This window comes from Dromiciops gliroides, chromosome 4, assembly GCF_019393635.1.
Source record: "Dromiciops gliroides isolate mDroGli1 chromosome 4, mDroGli1.pri, whole genome shotgun sequence".
Classification (NCBI taxonomy): domain Eukaryota; kingdom Metazoa; phylum Chordata; class Mammalia; order Microbiotheria; family Microbiotheriidae; genus Dromiciops; species Dromiciops gliroides.
The window spans coordinates 476,543,829-476,562,506 of record NC_057864.1 but is presented as its reverse complement, the minus strand read 5'-3'; the positions used below and the strand labels follow the sequence as shown (position 1 = coordinate 476,562,506).

General features: G+C 52.2%; 1 protein-coding gene across 6 annotated transcripts in view; it reads right to left on the bottom strand.

Annotated features, from left to right (window-relative positions):
- Positions 1 to 18,678, bottom strand: part of MLXIPL (MLX interacting protein like) — a 67,578-nt gene that overhangs the window by 10,174 nt on the left and 38,726 nt on the right. For 2 of the 6 annotated variants that reach the window (XM_044001619.1, XM_044001614.1), the window contains exons 2-7: positions 11,268 to 11,374; positions 6,384 to 6,466; positions 6,082 to 6,171; positions 5,715 to 5,759; positions 5,212 to 5,413; positions 3,465 to 3,545 (exon numbers count right to left, since the gene is read on the bottom strand). In XM_044001619.1, the coding sequence (XP_043857554.1) occupies positions 3,465 to 3,545; positions 5,212 to 5,413; positions 5,715 to 5,759; positions 6,082 to 6,123 (370 nt within the window). In that variant the 5' untranslated portion in view covers positions 6,124 to 6,171; positions 6,384 to 6,466; positions 11,268 to 11,374. Of the gene's footprint in view, positions 1 to 3,464; positions 3,546 to 5,211; positions 5,520 to 5,714; positions 5,760 to 6,081; positions 6,172 to 6,383; positions 6,467 to 6,621; positions 6,897 to 11,267; positions 11,375 to 18,678 lie in introns of those variants that run through there. The other 4 variants (XM_044001617.1, XM_044001618.1, XM_044001616.1 and 1 more) reach the window with 4 other exon arrangements.

Genomic DNA, 18,678 nt, shown 5'->3' with positions numbered 1-18,678 from the left:
GGGTTCACCCATTCTGGTTGGGAGAGGGAAGGGAAGTAAGAGGTCAGAGAGAGGAGAGGCCATGAACGGGACAGTGAGATAAAGAACAGGGAGGGGCCGGTGCTTGAGGGGTGGAGGGAGAGAAGGGGAGGAATGAGCCCAGGAGGGGGGCAGGGACAGCCCTGGCTTTCGATGTGGGGGTTGGGTAAGCCCGAGGCTATTCTGGTTTTGGGAAGCAGCTGCCTGTGGCCTAACCACATCCCGAGAGCCCACCAGCCTGCCTGCCTGCCCTCTTTGCCACACATTTCTCCATCCCTGACCCTGCGACTGGTACCTTGGCCTAGTCCTGCTGTATACTGTGGCTTGGGAGGCTGCGACCCTGGAGAAGGATCGAGGGAGAGAGAGGGAAGGAGCCTCCCTCTCTTCCCTGGAGCCCTCCAGCCCCCTGGAGGACAAGGTGGGGGCAGGCCAGGCTCTTTGTGTAAGGAGCCCCTCCCCCCCAGGGAGGAACAAACAAGATGGAAGGAATGACAGGGGACTTAGGGGCCACTGGGGCTATTGGTGTGTGTCTGTGTACCTTTCACCTAACTGGGGGGCCTTGGATTTCTGCCTTCTGGGTTTATATCTATTCTGTGTAGACGATGGGATGAGATTGGCCCAGGACCCATTCACCCCTACCCTCCTCACCCAGAGCTAACTACGCCCCCAAGTTGGGGAATCAGAGACAAATGGCCCCTAGATCCCACCCTTCCAAGAACCACAGTCCGAACTTCCCTCCTGAGGCTGACTTGGGACTTCTCTATCTTTCCTCCCACAAGGCACTGTAGTATCCAGGGTCAGTCCCCACCTCTCATTCCAGGCCAGGATACATGAGCCTTCAGGGACATCTCCTGGACCCTCAGTAATCCATCCTGCCCTGAGCCCCCATTATTGCTGTTGATCCTGAATTGAGGGCATTGAACCCCCATCCCCAGTCACTGAGCCCAGTGTCTGACACCAAGCCATGATCCCCAGCATGGAGTCAGCAATCCCTGGGCTGAGTGTCTATATCCATCCTAATACTAGGCCCCATCCATGAAATGGAACCCTCCCCCAACATTAGAATGGCTCTTCTAGCCTGGATCCTCTTATCCCTGACCCAGGGAACCCCAAAGTTCCTGGTCCTGATCGTAGCCCCCCTCTCTGTCCCCAACCTAACCCCAAGCTACCATCACTAGAGCTGATCCCCATCCCTGACAGCCAAGTCTCCATCTCAAGCACAGGAGCCTCATACGGGACACTGAGCCCTCATCCCCGGCACTGTCTCCCAACACCCACAGGACCGGAGCCCGTCCTTATTGCGAACTGCTACGCTATCTTTTTATGGGTCTTCTGCCTCCAATCCAGCCTCCCCACGGCGATTCTCCCACAGCACAAATCAGACCACATCCCTCCCTTCCTCTCTGCCAGGCGTTCTGTCTCCAGCCTCGAATTCTGACCTCGTTTCCCATTCCTGCTCCGCACACTCGACATTCTGGTCAAATTGGTTGTTCCCCATCTGGAGGTTCTGACCTTTGTATCTGCTGGTCCCCCCTCTTCACTGCTGTCCCTCAGGACCCCTGGTTCTATTCAAGCCTTGGCTCAGGAGCATCACTGCCTGCAGGAGGCTTTTCCTGATCTCTGCTTTTGGTGCCCCCCACACCCTCCTTGACAAAATGACCTGGGCTTTACTTAGCCAAGGATGGGGCATACCTGCCCAGTAGGATGTAAGCTCTTTGAGGGCAGGAAATCTTTCCTTTTTGTCTTTGGATCTCCAGTGTCTGGTACACAGTAGGGGCTTAATAAATGCCTCTAGCATTCAATGAAATCCTTGACCCCAGAAGCTCCTTTTCTGGCCCTGAGCCCCAACCCTAACATTAAGTCTTAATCTTCAGCCCTGAGCAACCCTGAGATTCCACCATCCCCAGATACTGAACCATCCTCCCTGTCAGTGAACCCACGTCCCCTGCTCCGAGCCCCATCCCTGGACACTGAGTCTTGCTCCCCATCCCAAGCCTTCGTTTCATGCATTAAGCCTCATCCCTGGACCCCAAACTCTCCCCCGTTAGTGAACACTCATTCCCTGCCCCAAGCTCCATCCCTAGACTCCCTGTCCCTGAGCCTTCAGCCCTTGCATGAAGCCTCTTCCCCGACAATGAGCCCACTTGCCCAGTCCTAAGTCCCAAGTGGCTGTTATGTAGTCTACCACTCTCAAGATAATGTGGTGGTCACCAAAGTCCTCAACACCATCCATCCCTACCCCGAGACCACCCTCAGCTCTGGGCCCTTAACCAAGGCCAAGCCCATGTGGAAGCAGCCCTGAGGGCGCCTTCCCGTGACCTCGGTTCAGGCTCCGTTTGCCCAGCCTCCTCTAACAGCCCCCAGGGTTGAGTGGTCTCCCCCTCTCTCCCATTACCTGGCATGACCTGGGGAAAGGCTGGGCTGCCACTGTTTACAGGCAGCCTCTTCTTACCTGCTGTGCGGGTGTCCATCCCCAGCCAGGGTTGTGCCCAAGCAGGGCCAGCCTGCTCCCCAAGCCCAGCCATCTCCACTTCTGCCTGAGGCAGCCACCTCCCCTCTCCCCATGGCTAAGCCAGGCAGGCATGGAGGCACGGGGTGGTTCCTCATTCCAAGGTCCCCATTGGCCTCTGTCTCTTGATTGACAGACCTAAGGAACCTGTGGGGGAGCAGTGGGGGCACCAACCCCTAGCTCAGCTCTTATACCAGCCCCCTTCCCCTGTGCCGGGATTCCGGGGATCCTTGGCTCTGACTTGAGAGGGAGGTCTTCTCCGTGTCAGATTTAGTCGAATTCCTTGTGTTCATCCTGTGCTCTCCTTCTATCTGACCTCTCCTGCCTTGTGCTGGGCTCCAGTCTGGAGCTCCGAGTCCTCTCTCAGGACATCGAGGTCCCGTCCTCACACTGAGCCCCTATCCCCCACCCCAAACCTTCATTTCTGACATCTCTGATACTAACCCCCATCCCTAACATTGAGTCTCCATCCCTGGTACCGAACCTTGATCCCCAGCACTGAACACCTACTCACAGCATCTAGCTCTCACCCTTGACACTACACTGCCCTGACACAGAACCCCTGCCCTGAGCCCTAGAACTGGGCCATCCCCAATCCTTAAAACCCATACCTGACAATGATGCCCAAGCCCAGCCCTGAAGCCTCCTGGCACAAAGCCCCTATCCTTGACTCTAAACTCTATCCCTGACACTGAACTCTCCTTAGTACTGACCCTTCATTGCCAGCATGAAATCTCCATTCCTGGCAATGAGCAACACTGCCTTGTAACTCTTTAGCATGACACTATACAAAGTCATCAGAGGCTCAGGGGAGATGTATGCAGACACCTTTAGGACCCCAATAAGGGCTCTTTTCTGCAGATAAGGTCCCTCTTCAGGACGTCCCCCACCCCACAGTGGCTCTGGGCTTCCCGGCCTTGGACCTGACTCCCCTCACCTGAAATATCCATGAAGTCGTCCAGGCTGGGCTGCAGGGGGGTCAGGTCTGGTTGGATCATGTCAGCATTGCCAATGTAGGCTGGGGGGGAGGGCGGAGGCAGCGTCAGGAGAGGCTGGAGGAGGAACAGTCTGCACGCCAGCCATGCCCAGCTTCATCCTCTCGTGGCCTCATGGCAGAGGGCTCCTCTAGTCCCCACCCAAGGTTCTTACAGAAGCCCAGAAGCCCAGAGCAAGGAGGGACCTCGGAGGCTAGCTAGTGCTACCTCCCGCTGACCAAGAATTCTCCTTCTGATGTCCCCCATCAGGGAGGGAGGTCAGAGACTCCTCCTCATTGGCGTCCTCCAAACACAAGCTGGAGTCTCAGACTAAGTGGCCTCTGAGGTTGCTTCCAGCCCTGGGAGTGGGCAATTCCACGAGGACCCACCACCCTTGGAGGTGGCCCATTCATTCCAGTTGGGCAGCTGGAATGTTGGATGTTTTCCATACAACGAGCTTCCGTTGGCCTCTTTGCTCCTGGTTCTGCCCCCCGGGGCCAAGCAAGACAAGCCCAATTCTACCGCCATTTTGGAAGACAGCTAGCATGTCATTCCTGTCCCCTCCCCCAAGTCTTCTCTAAGTTAAACATCTTTCAGCTCTCCTTCTGTGATGTCTCATCCCTTTCTGGAATGGGGACATTTCCCAGTCTGCCTCACTACTGGTCACTCCTAAATCCTCTGTCCAGTCCTCCCCAGACATCCTCCAACCCTTCTCTGCCAAGATCTCTTCCAAGAGATGGTCCCAGATTTTCTCCAGTGAGACTTTATTCCTTCCTCCCAATGTCATTTTAGAGATTGTCTAATTCAACCCACTCATTACAGATGAGGGAACTGAAGCCCAGATACCCTAGTATAGGGTGATATCCCACTGAGAGGCAGTATGCAGTGGAAAGGGCATTGGATTTGGAGTCTGAGAACCTGGGTTCAAATTGTGACTCTGGGGGCAGCTAGGTGGTACAGTGGATAGAGCACCGGCCCTGGATTCAGGAGGACCTGAGTTCAAATCCGGCCTCAGAGACTTAACACTTACTAGCTGTGTGACCCTGGGCAAGTCACTTAACCCCCACTGCCTCACTAAAAACAAAAACAAAAACAAATTGTGACTCTGCCACTCACCACCTGTATATCTTGGGCAAGTCACTGCAATGCCCCGGACCTCAGTTTCTTCATCTGCAAAATGGGGGCTGGTGATTGGACTCAAGGACCCCTTCCAGCTCTAGAGGTCTGACCCTATACTCTAGAAGTGAATTCACTTCCCTCTATTTATCTGTAAAAGGAGGGGATCGGACTAGGTGGTTCCTTAGTTCTCTTCCAGCCCTAGGTCTATTGGCCTATTGGGAAGTTATGAGTGGCACCAGCTCCTAGATTGGTCCCATACACCCACAATCCAAGAGGCTTGAATTAGGTGACCCCCAAAGTCCCTTCTAGCTCTATATGTGTGACCTTGTGATCCTGAAGTCACAACCTCTTTGTGCCTCACCTTCCCCATCTGTAAAACGAAGGGGTTGTATTATATGGCCTCCAAAGTCCTTTCTGGAGGCCACAACCTCTCTGTGCCTCAGTTTCCTCCTTTAAAATGCGGTACTTCAATGGCCCTTTCCAATCTGCATCTCCCATCCCTCCCACTGGAGTCTTCTTTGGGACCCCTGCACCCCATTCCCAATAGGCTTCACCCTAACACTGGAAGCTGCTAGAATCTGGGCTCCTCACCATCATCAGGCGGCAGCTGAAGAGGGGCAGAATTGGGCTGGGTCATGGTGAAGAGGGTATCGGAGATGTCGGATAGGAAGCAGTCGAGGTTGAGGAGCTGCCGGTCCCCAGGCTCTTCTTCGGGGCCCCCCAGCAGCACCGGTACCACACTGGAGAAGAGCTGCTCGCACCATCGTTCTGGTGAACTCCACCCCCCCTCCGCCTGGGGAGACGGCACCGACCAGCAAGCCAGCGGGACAGGGGTCACCCTACTGCCTGCCCCCCCATCACCCAACCCCTGCTGAGCGGGACGGCTCCAATCAGCGATCCTGCAGAGGTTGGGGGGGGGTGCTCCAATGCATATCCATCTCCCCCCTCTGGCCAACTGGTGGGCCAGGGGTCACCCCACTTCCTACCCCCATGATCCTCTACCCTCTTGCGATACTCATTCCCTTCTCCAGTATATAGTCTTTCATTTCCCTCCCCAATCCCCAGCTCTTCCTCTGCTCCCCAAGGCCACCTACCTGCTTAGGGGCCAAGAGGTCCCCTTCCCTGCTGGATTTTCGGAGCTGCAGGGACACATAGAGGGTTGGATCCCAGCACCCAGCACCAAAACATCCCCTCCACCTTCCCACCAAGAGCCCCTCTTCCCCAGGTCCCGGGCTCAGGGAGGACGTGAAGGTACCACATAGCCACTAGGTGGCGCTGCTAGGCTGGCTTTAGAGAAAGGGATTTCCAACCAGGGAAGGGAAGGGTGGGGGCAGAGGTGTGGAAAGTCAGTAGAGATAAGGGACCAGTCTGAGGCTTCCAACCCCACCCCTGACTCTCTGGGAAGCCCATGTTTGGGACACAGCTCTGAGCCTAGGCTGGCCCGGGGTCTTACCCACTTACCCGCTTCTTGTAGTAAATCCTCCACTTGTGGTACTCTCGCATGACAACCTCAATCCTCCGCTTCCAATAATTTCCCTCCAGTACCACGGCCTGGGGGTGAGGGGTGGGGGTGGGAGAGGGGGGCAGGGCCCGTGGGAACAGGCACAACGCTGGGAGATCCCAGCAACCCCTTCCCCCTTCCCAACTGTGCCCCTGACAGCCCTGGTTAAGAGAGGCAGCAGAGGGAAGAAGACAGGGGCCTGGCCCCCCAGTGAAAGTCCAGGGACGGGAGGTTTGGGGCATGGTGGGGTAGTCTCAAATACCTCTGGTTTCCGGTGCTCATCGGCCTCAGACCCCTGTAGGGGGGTTACAAAGCCACACACGGGGCTCTTCCTCCTCTGGACATCTAGGAGGAAAGTGGGTTAAGTCAGGCCTCTATTCCCCCAGGCCTCAATGTCACCCTCCCTCCTTCCCCTTCATACTAAGGAGGCCAATTACCCACCAGCACCCCGCTCAAACTGATGGATGGAAGCCATTAAGAACTCCAGGATACGCTCTTACCAATTGTCCCAGGCCCAGCCCCAAACCCGCCTCCTCCAGCAAGGCACCCAGATGACGTCCTCCATCTTTTCTGCTGCGGCATCGACCACCCGTCTCCTTCACTTGGCAGAAAGCCCTGGCTTCAGGCTCTGCCTCTCACAAAGACCAGCCATGTCATGCTGGGTCATCTTTCGGTACCCCCAGATAACCCTCTAAGACTTTAAAGTGCAAAGCAGATGCCAATGTGTGTGTGCTGGAGGGCAGGCTTCTCTGGTAATTCCCTATAATGCCAATGGAATCACACGTTTGATCAGAAACAAGTGTTGTTTCTCACCTATTAGGAGTTCTTTGTGCTTGTGGTGTGTGTGTGTATGTGTGTGTGTGCGCGCACGCGCGTGTCCTCAAGTGCGGGGCCCAAAGAAGACCCGATAGACTCTCTGTGAAGGAATGAAAGGGGAGACCGGGCTCGGTTCTAGAAGCAGCAAGGGCCTCTTTTGCAGGCTGTCCGGTCCAACCTCTTCATTTTCTAGATCAGGAGACCGGAGTCCCAGGAGGTGAAGTCACACGGGTAGCAAGGGTCTGAGGCACAATCTGGATCCAGGCTCTCCTCCATGGGACCACACCAGAGGATGACTTGTGGTCCTGGTTCCACCCCCTCCCTGACCCCTTAGCAAGAGTTCTAGAGCTGAGCCTGAGAACCATAGGAGGGGACTCTCACTTCTGTACTAGACCTCCTCCATGATTAATTTTAACAAATTGAGGAGGATAGCTAGGTGGTGCAGTAGATACAGCACTGGCCCTGGAGTGAGGAGGACCTGAGTTCAAATCCTACCTTAGACACTTACTAGCCGTGTGACCCTGGGCAAGTCACTTAATACCAATAGCCACCAAAACAAAACAAATTGAGGGGGAGTGGTGGTGGTGATGGTACGTTGTAGTAGATTGAGCTGGCCTTGGAGTCAGGAAGACCTGGCTTCAAGTCTCACCTTTGACCCTTGGCTGTGTGGCCCTAGTCAAGTCTCTTCACCTCTGATTGCTCCAGATGATTCTCCAACACAGGGCTCGCCAAGCTGGGGCGCACATACCCCGAGGAGGTCCGAGGAGCTTGCCAAGAAGGTGTAGGAATAACTAGCCATAGAGTAGTACAGTGGGGAAAGCCCTGATTCCACAGGTAGAAGACTTGGGTCCAGCCTGGGTCTCCATTTCCTCGTGTGTGAAATGGAGCAGCTGGCCTCTGAGTCCCCTCCAACTCTGTCTATAATCCTAGGGTTGGGCCTGCCAGACAGGACCTCAGAGGATGTGGAGCTGAAGCCCAGTTGGGAGCATCCTTACCTACCAAGGTCCCAGGCTGGGAGCTCAAAGGCTGTCCCAGGGCAGCAAGGCTGGTGAGAAAGGACAGTCTAGACGGAAAGAAGCCTTTCACCCTGTTTTGACTCTTGTGGGCTAGTTTTGTCTCCCCAGCTCCACTGAGGGACCCTGCTTACTCCCTTTTCCTCCTGCCTCTCCATTCTGTCTGCCTCAGTTTCCTCATCTGTGAAATGGAGGTAATAATAGCATCTACTTCTCAGGGTTGGGGTGAGGAGAGAATGGATCAATACTTGAAAAGCCCATGGCAAACCTTAATGCATGATGTGAATGCTAGCTATTAGTGCACAGGGAGGGGCCTTCACAAAGCACTTGCTGAATAAGTAATGGAAAAAACACCACGTTCAGAGAGTTCAGAACTTGGTTCAGGTCCTGAATCAGCCACTTTCAATTGTACCTCAGTTTCCTCAGCTGTAAAATTGGGCCCTATTAGTACTTGCATTACCTCCCTCCCTTTTGTAACTAATTCTTTTTTTTTTTTGCAGGGCAATGGGGGTTAAGTGACTTGCCCAGGGTCACACAGCTAGTAAGTGTCAAGTGTCTGAGGCCGGATTTAAACTCAGGTACTCCTGAATCCAGGGCCGGTGCTTTATCCACTACACCACCTAGCCGCCCGACTAATTCTTTAAATAACTATGATTTTTGTGGCTGGGGGCAGGCCCTCCACTGGTGTAGATTGCAACCCTTCTATAACTTAGTTGATTGTTTTTGAGAGCTGCTTTTTAGCCGCTGTGGTGATGAGTCTGGCCTCAGACAGACACAACACTTACTAGCTGTGTGACCCTGGGCAAGTCACTTAATCCTCATTGCCCAGCAAAAAACCAAAACCAAAAAAATACACATAGGGGAAGTGAGGAGCAGCAAGAGGAAATGATTTGCCCAAGGTCACACAGACAGTAACCATCAGAGGCAGGATGTGGATGTGGGTCTTCTGGCCCCAGAAACAATGCTCTTCTTGTCCCACTCTCTTACAAGAAAGCCTAGGCTTCTCCTCCTCTGGTATCCCTTCTGGAAGCTGAGGTTCCCTTGATACCACAAATGAAATGTAACCTAGCCAGCCGGAGGAGCATGAGCAAATTTTATGAATGAGAAACTGGGAGGGGATGTGATCAAAGCCCTTCCCCACACGTAGGATGAGCGGATGGCATTAAATCGGAGGAACCTAAGGTCACCCCTTAGGTCACCTCAGGTTAAAGATAGGCCTCGCCCCCTTCAAACTAAAGCGGATGTGTCACTCAAGGCTTGTCTCTTGTGGCCTGAATGCCTGTGGCAGCCATCTGGGGAAGCCCAGGGAGCTCTGCTCAGAATTGTGCTTTAAATGGACAAGATAAAACACATAAGACAACAGAGGAAAACAATTATACTGAAAAACAGGGACCCAAATATTTTTTTAAGAACAAGTTTACAGAACACTGGGTTAAGTACCCTTGCGTTAGCTGACCTTTAAACTCTCTACCAGCTCTATCATTCCAGGGCTCCGTGTCTAGCATGTCACAAAGTGATAGATCATAGGAACATGGATCAGAAAGCTGGAAGGGCCCTTCGAGATGATTGGGCCCGACCCCTCCATTTTACAGATAAGGGTACTAAGGCCCAGACACATGAAGTCACTTGCCCAGGACCACACAGCTAGTAAGTATCTGAGGTGGGATTTGAATCCAGGTCTTCCTGACTTCAAGCCTCCCAGAGAATGACATGACTTTGCTTCAAGTTTTATTTGGGACTGTCTCATTTCGTTCTTTGTGCTCCCCCATACAAAATTATCAATTTTTGTAGAAAGCGTTAAGCACAATGTCTGACATAGTAGGTATTGTAGAAATATGTATTCTCTTCCCAAAGCCTGGCACACAGTAGGTGCTACAGAAATGCTTGCTGATTGAAATCTCACAGTTATAGCCAGGGCTGAAAGGAAGAAGCCCTGGGAACAGGGGCCAGACTCGGGATTTCATTGACTAGGGAACTCTAGGATGAGGGAATTCCATTCACTAAGGCAGACCAGCATTTCCTGGCAACCTATTGCCTGGGGCACATGGTCACAGAGGCAGCAGGTTCAAGGTGGACTTGAATCCAGGTCTTCTTGACTCTGAGGCCTCAGGCTGGGGTGGGGCAAAAATCAGGAGCTCTTTCCCCCAGGGAGGGGATAGGCTGAGAATATGAACAGAGTGACACATCCCCTTAGCTAAAGGGAGCTGGAAGTGGGCAAGGCCTATCTTTAACCTGAGATGATGTAAGGGGGTGACCTTAGGTTCCCTCAAACTGACCTACAAAATCTCCAACTCATTGGACCATGGATCTGACCCCAGGGTCGAAGCCGGTGCTGGGGAGCTCTGGAGTTGGAGGGAGTGGGGTTGGAATTCTGGCTGCTGCTGCCCACCTGGGGGACTTCATCTCTCAGGTCCTTGGCTTCCTCTTGTGTCAAAGAAATGCCTGCACTGTCTCATAGGATCAGAGCTGCCAGGGTTAGAAGCTGACAAGTCCAACCACCTCATTTTACAAATGAGGAAACTGAGGACCGATGTCACACAGCTGGCTACTAGCGGCCAGAACTTTTTTTTTTTTTTGCAGGGCAATGAGGGTTAAGTGACTTGCTCAGGGTCACATAGCTAGTAAGTGTCAAGTGTCTGAGGCCAGATTTGAACTCAGATCCTCCTGAATCCAAGGCCAGTGCTCTATCCACTGTGCCACTTAGCTGCCCCCCACTGCCAGAACTCTCTCTCTCTCTTTTTTTTTTTTTTGTGGGGCAATGGGGGTTAAGTGACCTGCCCAGGGTCACACAGTTAGTAAGTGTCAAGTATCTGAGATCAGATTTGAACTCAGGTACTCCTGAATCCAGGGCTGGTGCTTTATCCACTGTGCCATCTAGCCGCCCCCTGCCAGAACTCTTTTTTTTTTTCAGTGAGGCAATTGGGGTTAAGTAACTTGCCCAGGGTCACACAGCTAGTAAGTGTTAAGTGTCTGAGGCCGGATTTGAACTCAGGTACTCCTGACTCCAGGGCCGGTGCTCTATCCACTGCACCATCTAGCTGCCCCCAGAACTCTTAACACAGCTCGTCAGAGGTGGGATCTGACCTGGAAAGTCCCCTCCTTCCTCTGAATCTCTGATCCTATGATTGACCCCACTCCAAATCTCTGCTACTAGAAGGACAAGTGGGGTGAATCTGGGAGGCTTCCTGGAGGAGGTGTCTTTGGAACCTGAGAAGGCCATGACTCAGGGAGAGGCACAAAGCTTGGTATAGGCTAAGGTGGGGAGGAAGGGAAAGCGAAGGCCCACACCCAGCTGCCCACTGCCCACCCCCACTCACACTGGATGTACCAGGCCCTCCAGATGGCGTTGTTGAGGCGAATCTTGTCCCTGCAGAGTAGCTTCAGACCCTTGAAGTTCTTCCACTTGGGAGAAACCAGTTTTCCACTGTGAGGGGCAGAACAAGTCTGGGTCAGGAAGGACAGAGGAACGGAAGCAGGGAGAACTAGCCCCCCGTCCCCAGGACATTCCTCACATGATGGCGGCAGCAGGCCCCCAATGTCCCCATCCTCCTCCCCATGATCTTGTCACCTCCTCTGGAATCCCCACCTTTCGTGAAAAGGCACCTTTCAGCTGTGCTCCGGTGTGGTTTGATGGAAAGATCCCTGGGCACCAGCAGCCAAGGGTCTGAACGGCCAGAGATGGGCACAGGTCGTTCTCTATGCTAAACTGGCATCTCCTTGAAGGCAGGGCCCATTTCACTTTTTTGTTTGTTTGTTTATTTGTACAGGGCAATGAGGGTTAAGTGACTTGCCCAGGGTCACACAGGTAGCTAAGTGTCTGAAGCTGGAATTGAACTCAGGTCCTCCTGAATCCAAGGCCAGTGCTTTATCCACTGTGCCACCTAGCTGCCCCCTCCCCCGTTTCTGGACCTCAGTTTCCCTCTTCTATTGCTAATGTTCACAGCCCTATGTTATTCTATCTGGGAAACATGGTAACATATTAACTCATTATCAGCCATTAACACCTTAGCTGAAATTACTTTATCAGATGGTCTGACAGAGGCAGGTCATGAGAAATGAGGCATGTTCGGTTTGACTGTGACAGGGAGAAGGAAAGGCAGGGAAATAGAGGAGAGGCCCAGGACAGGGTGAGGAGCCTTCTCCCACCCCTCCTCAGCAGCCTCTTTCTCCTCCCAGCCTGTTTCCCTCCTAGTTTCCCCAATTCCCAATACATCCTCACTCCGGTAGCCTCCTCTCAGATGCTTGACAGCCTCTGCTAAAAAGAGAGCCATCGAGACCCTGTCCCATCTGCAGTTGGAGGGAGACTTGGAAAAGGAAGAGAGCCACCATATGCACAGACAGGTCAAAGCCACTGCCCGCAGGGAGCTCTTGGCCTGACATCCCGCTCTGCACTCCTGGCTGGGTCTGCTTAGGCCTGTTCCCTAGAATCCAAGTCCTTGGGCGGTATCTGACTGCTCAGGTCCCTGCTTTTCCCTGTGGAGTGTCATGCAATGAGGTGTGGGGAGAGGAGTCACTCCAGGGTAGAGGTGTGCCCCCTCCCATGCTAATACCCCGAGGTCAAACTTCAATTGCCCTGTGCTAGTTACAGCTTGGCCCAGGAATATGCCCTGGGAAGAGTTTAAGCCAGCCTGGCATCTTGGGGAATGGACACTACCAACGACCCCCAGGCTCACAGGAGGATCTCAGAGGTCATTTTACAGGAGGGGAAACCGAGGTACAGGGAATTGAAGTGACCTGCCTGGGTCACAGAGGTAGTAAGCCTCAGAGGTGGGATGTGGCACTCAGGTCCTCTGACTTCTCAGCCTGGGCTATTTTCCCTAAGCTCTGCGGCCTCCCTCTGCCCTTCCAGAGTCTGCCTGAATTCAGTCCTGCTCCTTTCTGAGCTCAGCCCTGGGGCTTGGGAAGAAGGTCTCACATTTAGACCGGCCCCTCCCCGTCCCCTGCCCCTGTGTTTGTGTGAGGATCCGCACTTATCTGTCGCTCTGTCCCCAGCTCTCCACCCCCCACCTGCACCTTCCCCGGTCTCCAGGCTGTGTATTTGTTCAGCAGCAGCTGGAGGGGGGTGTTCTGAGGCCCCAGAACGGAGAGGCCTCATTGCTCTAACACAGTGTACATAAAACCAGACACGGGCGTCCTGCCCCAGGAAAAAAAACAAAAACCACCATCTGGGAAGGAAGAAGAAATGGAGGGGAGGGAGAGTGGGGTTCATAGGCCCCTCCATCTCCCAGGCAGACTGAGCTCTGTCCCCATTTGGAGCCTCAGGGCTAGAAGGCACCAAACCCCTCATTTTACAGATTAGGAAACTGAGACCCAAAGTTGTTAAGTGATTTACCCAGGATCACAGAGCTAATAAGTATCAGAGGCAGGATTTGAATCTAGGTCTTCTGGGCTCTACGTCCAGCGCTCTAACTACTGAGCCAAGCTACCCTCTGATGGGCCAAGAAGGAATGCACTGAGTCTGTAGCTGTCAGGAGAAAAGCTTTGAAAGGAATGGGAGAGAAAAAAAGAGAGAGAAAGGAATGGGAGAGGACTGCAAAGCCTTCAATGGCAAACACTTAAAAAAAACCTCAGCAGGTGAAGAGCACTGGGATAGGGAGCAGAGGAAAGGATGTCCAGCAAGGGCAGGGGCTGTGATGGTTACTTCAAAGCCACTGGTTGAGCCTAAACACAAAAGTGGAGTCCTGCCCCCAGGCTGGCCACCTTTGGTTTTACCATTCCTTTCAATCTCCAACTGAAGGGAAAAGACAGAGTAGCAGGTGCTAAAGGGCAGGAGTATATTGTGGGAGCCTATGGGACAGATCTTAAAGACAAGAGTTGGTCTCGAAGGGGCTCTACCACATACTTTTTTTTTTTTTTTGCAGGGCAATGAGGGTTAAGTGACTTGCCCAGGGTCACAAGTTAGTAAGTGCCAAGTGTCTGAGGTCACATTTGAACTCAGGTCCTCCTGAATCCAGGGCCAGTGCTTTATCTACTGTGCCACCTAGCTGCCCCCCTACCACATACTTGTACAGAGGTACAAGCTTATTGGTACCCCTGTCTGGTCGACAACTGATCTCTGGAGATTGTCTGGAATGATGGGTAGGGGCTTTGTTCTCTTTCTTCCATCCTATCTTGTATCAATAATTGCAAATCCCATAAATCCTTTTGGGGTAGGTAGGTGGTGCAGAGGATAGAGCACTGGGCTAAAGTCAGGAGGACCTGAGTTCAAATCTGGCCTCGGACACGTCCTAGCTATGTGCTCCTGAACATCACTTAACCCTGTTTGCCTCAGTTTCCTCATCGGTCAAATGAACTGGACAAGGAAATGGCAAATTGCTCCAGTATGTCTGCCAAGTAAACCCCAAATGGGGTCACGAAGAGTCAGACCTGACTGAAACAACTCTTTTATGCATAGCTTGCTCTGTAGGTATTTTGTCTGGACATGCTATACTCAGATATCCTGAATATAGTTTGCTTTGATCATTCCATTTTGACTTATCTATATACGTCCTGTCATCCACTCTGAGTACAGCCCAGCAATTAACAGATGTGTCCAGAATGAAGTATGGGGGTGGCTGGGAAGAAGCCCATCCTTGGTAAGGCCTAGGGATCAATAAGTGTGCTGGACATGGGTCTGATATGGAGTGATTATAGGGGCACAGAGCATAGGATGGGGAGGGGGGTGCCCATCCTTGCAGACTGACCAACCTCTACTGCGACAAATGATTTGGATAATTGACAGCTATTTCATCCTCTATTAAGACTGTAATTGAAAAAAAGAAATTAAAAAAAGAAAAAGACTGCAATTGAGCTGGATGATAAAGAGGGGAGAGAGGAGCCACTCTGTCTCAACTTCTGGCTTGAAAAGTACAGGTTGGTTGAACCTGCAGCCTAGCCCATACATAGTCAAGTATCCTGGGGCTCAGCCCTACTGGGCTGATAGGATCACAGTCAAAGATCTGTATGTCCTTTTTCCAGTATCTTATTCAATGATTCAACCCTTTAGGGGAGTGCCAAACAGCTACTTTTTCTAAATATGTGCAGAAATTGGTCACCTGGACCAACACAGGAGGTGGAGGAAGAGGGGGAAGGAGCCAGAGACTGAGACTGGGAGGCGGGATGCCTGGGTTTGCCCAGTTCTGTCAGCTGCTGTGTGATCTAGAGAAAACCATGGAGTCAGAGAATCTTAGAGGCGGAAAGCATCTAGTTTCCCTAGTGCAGGCCCTCTTCCCCTCTAACCTGGATTATTGCTTAAGCCTCCTGGCCAGTCTCCCTTTCTCCAGCCTCTTCCCTCTCCAATCCATTCTCTGGGTGGCTTCCCTAAAGCACAGATTTGTGTACCATTCCCACTCAATAAACCACAGTGGCTCCCTATGGTCCCTAGGATCAGATACACACTCCTTTGTTGGTCATTTAAAACCCTTCACAGCCTGGCTTCAATCTAATCTTTCCAGCCTCATTCTATGGGACTCATCTGTACTCGGTCTTTGTTGCAAAGCAGCCTCCCTGGCCATTCTTCCACACCTCCCCCATCGCCATCTTCGTGCTTTTGAGGAGGCCTTGCTGTGACTAGAGTGCCCCCTCTCTTCCCCTTGGTTTACTTCAAAGATTAGCTCAAACATCACCTCCAACACAGCCTTTCTTGATCCCTTCAGGTGCTATAGCCTCATCACCCACGTGCTTATCAGGTAGATTGTTTTTAATTAGCAAATCACTAGAACACTAGAGTGATGAACTCTGGATCAGAGCTGACCTCAGACACTTATTAGTTGTGGGATCCTGGGCAACTCACTTAACTCCCAGAGACAGTTTCCTCATCTGTCATTTGATGGGGTTGGACTTGACGACTTCTAAATGAAGTTTTTATATTTGTATTTGCTGTTATTTAATTAGTCTTTATTTTGTATACACTTTATTTGGGCACATGCTAGCTGTGTAGGGCAGAAGTTCCCTGAGGGTAGGGATTAATTCTTTTGTCTTTGCATTCCCAGTCCCGGCTTGTGGACAGATTAGTGGATTCTCTCAGCCAGGCTAGGAAGCTCCTCTGAGGCAGGCCTCACGGGTGGACACCCAATGTCTGCTTGTGACCAATTGAGGTATAGCTCTGGTTGTTAGAAAGTTCTTCCTTACAGTGGGGTAAAAATCTTCCTCCCTGTAGCTTCTACTGTTGGTCCTAACTGCCCACCAGAACAGTAGAGATTGACTCTAACCCCTAGTCAGGTGCCCAGTCTCCTTGCCCGCGCCCTGGTCCATGCCCAATCGCCATGATGCTCCAGTTGAGCCAACCTCTTCTATCTCCCAGCATGCCCTGAACTCTCCTTCCTCCATGCCTTCCCTTCTCATCCTGCTGAATTCCTCCTCAGCCTTTCCCACCTAACTCCAAAGCTATCTTCGCCACATTGTCTCCCTCATACCTTTGGTCCATAATGACCTCCCCCTTGGACCTCATAAAGCTCCAATGGGCATGTGTCACACTGCAGATGAGAATTCTTTTTGACCGTCTACTCCACCTGCTAGATGAGGGCAGAGACCAAGTCTTTGTACTTTCTAAACTTTGTAGGCTCCTACAGAAGATACTCTGAACACAGGAAGCACTTCTAAGCCTTCCCACAGAAGATGCTACGAACATGGCAGGTGTTTAATCAAGGTTTCCTGAATGAATGAATCCCTTTGCCATTTGACAATCAGCTCTTCTCATACATCCTCCAGGTCTCCTCTTCCCTAAGCTAAATACTCCCTTATCATCCTGGCCCCCTTCCTCTGGAGAGAGCAGCATCATTGCTATTTTCTTCCTGGGAGTCCCTCCAGGGGCAGGTGGGGTATTGCCAAGCATAGCTTAATATAGTCCTGGCCTTGGAGGCTGGAAGAAGGGCTCCTTTCACTTTACTAGCTGTGTGATCCTGGGCAATTCACAATTACACTCCCCGAGCCCCGTTTCCTCAGTTATAAAATGGGGGTAGATAATACATGGCACTATAATAACTGTGTGACCACGGGCAATTCATAAAACCCTGGAGCCTCCGTTTGTTATCTATAAAATAGGAATAACAATACCTGGAGCAGAGGAGCAGCAGTGGTATATGGGTAAAGAGGTGGGCTTGGAACTAGCAAGACCCAGGTTCAAGCCTTGCCTCTGGCACATACTGGCTGTGGGACCCTAGGCAAGTCACTCAACCTGCAGGCAACTTTCTAGGAGGTGCTGGCTGGTATTGGTGGAGAGAGCTTCCTCACCTGGGAATTCCCTGTATCTATGAAATCACAGGGCCAGTCCCAATCCTGTGGTCCCTCCATCCCAGCCTCAGATGAGACAATATCCAAGTCCCCTCTGAAAGCTTAGAGCACCATTTAAATGTTGGTTCTTCTCTGTGTTTCCTCTAGGTAATTACTGACATGATGCCTGGCCTGTGCTGACTCCTGAGCCTCTCCAGTGAAGCCCCCTCCATGGATCTCCTCCCTTCCCTCAACCTTTGGGGCTAAGCTATCATTCCTAGTGCTTTCTAGCACCCCACCCCTTGCCCTGCCCTAGGGATTCCCAGTAGTAATAGCTAACATGATTTATATTCAGCTTTAAAGTTTGCAAGACACTTACAAATATGGCCCCATTTGATCCTCACAACAACCCTGTGAAAGCTTCGATTATTATTCCCACTTTAGAGATGAGGAAACTGAGGCTGAGAGCAGCCAGGGGACTTGCCCCGGGTTATGGAGCTGGCTATTAAGGATCTGAGCTGGGTTTAAACTCAGTTTTGACTCCAGACCTCGTACTGGACTTTTCTATGCCAACTAAATCATTGAGTGCCATTTTCAATGATGTCACACCTAGAATTAGCCGACTCTTCCCTCTCCTTTCACATAGCCCAACCTGCTAACATACACGTTGGGTGCAAGACTGTGCCCTCAGCACTGCTGCCAGAGGGTGAGCGCCCAGGTTTAAGAGACCCATCCCATGCCTTGCTCTGAAGCTTGCCAGCCTACTGAGTGGTGGGGACCCCTCAGAACTCACATCCCTCCTGGGAAGGCTGTCTGGGGTCTGGGGTCTGCCCACTTCCACCCTTGCAGGAGGCCAGCCCAACACTAGAAGACAGGACTCTTGGGTTCTGATGACACTCCCTCTCTGGGTGGCTTGGACTATTTTTAGAACACATGTGTTACCACGGGGGGAGGGGAAAGAGAGGGGCTGAAGCCATTTGGGGGGAGCTGGCTTGTGAAGGGGAAATCTTTTCTCTGGGGGAAGGGCAGGGCTCTTAGTGGCCAATCCCGGAGTGAGACCCATCCCCCAGGCCTTGGCCCACAGTCCACCTGTCCCCAGATCTGAAGGCAGACAGGACAGCAGGGAGGGCAAGGAAGGAAACACAGCTCTGAGGCCACTGGTCCCACACAGCCTCGGGACAACAACTTTGGCCTTGTTTTGTATGATGATGGGGAACCTGGCTGAGTGTTTGTGGGATGTACCCTTTCCTCAGGTTTTTGTCCTGGGGAAGACAATGGGAGTCTGAAAGCCTCTGCCCATGATCTGACCTCCTTGGACACAAGCCTAGCATTTTTCTCACAGGCTAGGACCCTTTTTTTGGGGGGGTGTTTAAGGGATAGGAAGGACCTCAACACCTTTTAGGGTGAGGCCACACTCAGGACCTGAGATGCCCCAGACTAAGTCCCGTGATCTAGGAGGAGGGAGGGAGAGAGTTGAGGTGGGAATTTGAACTTTCCACATTGGTCCTGGCCACCCGGCCGATCGGGTTGCAACATGAC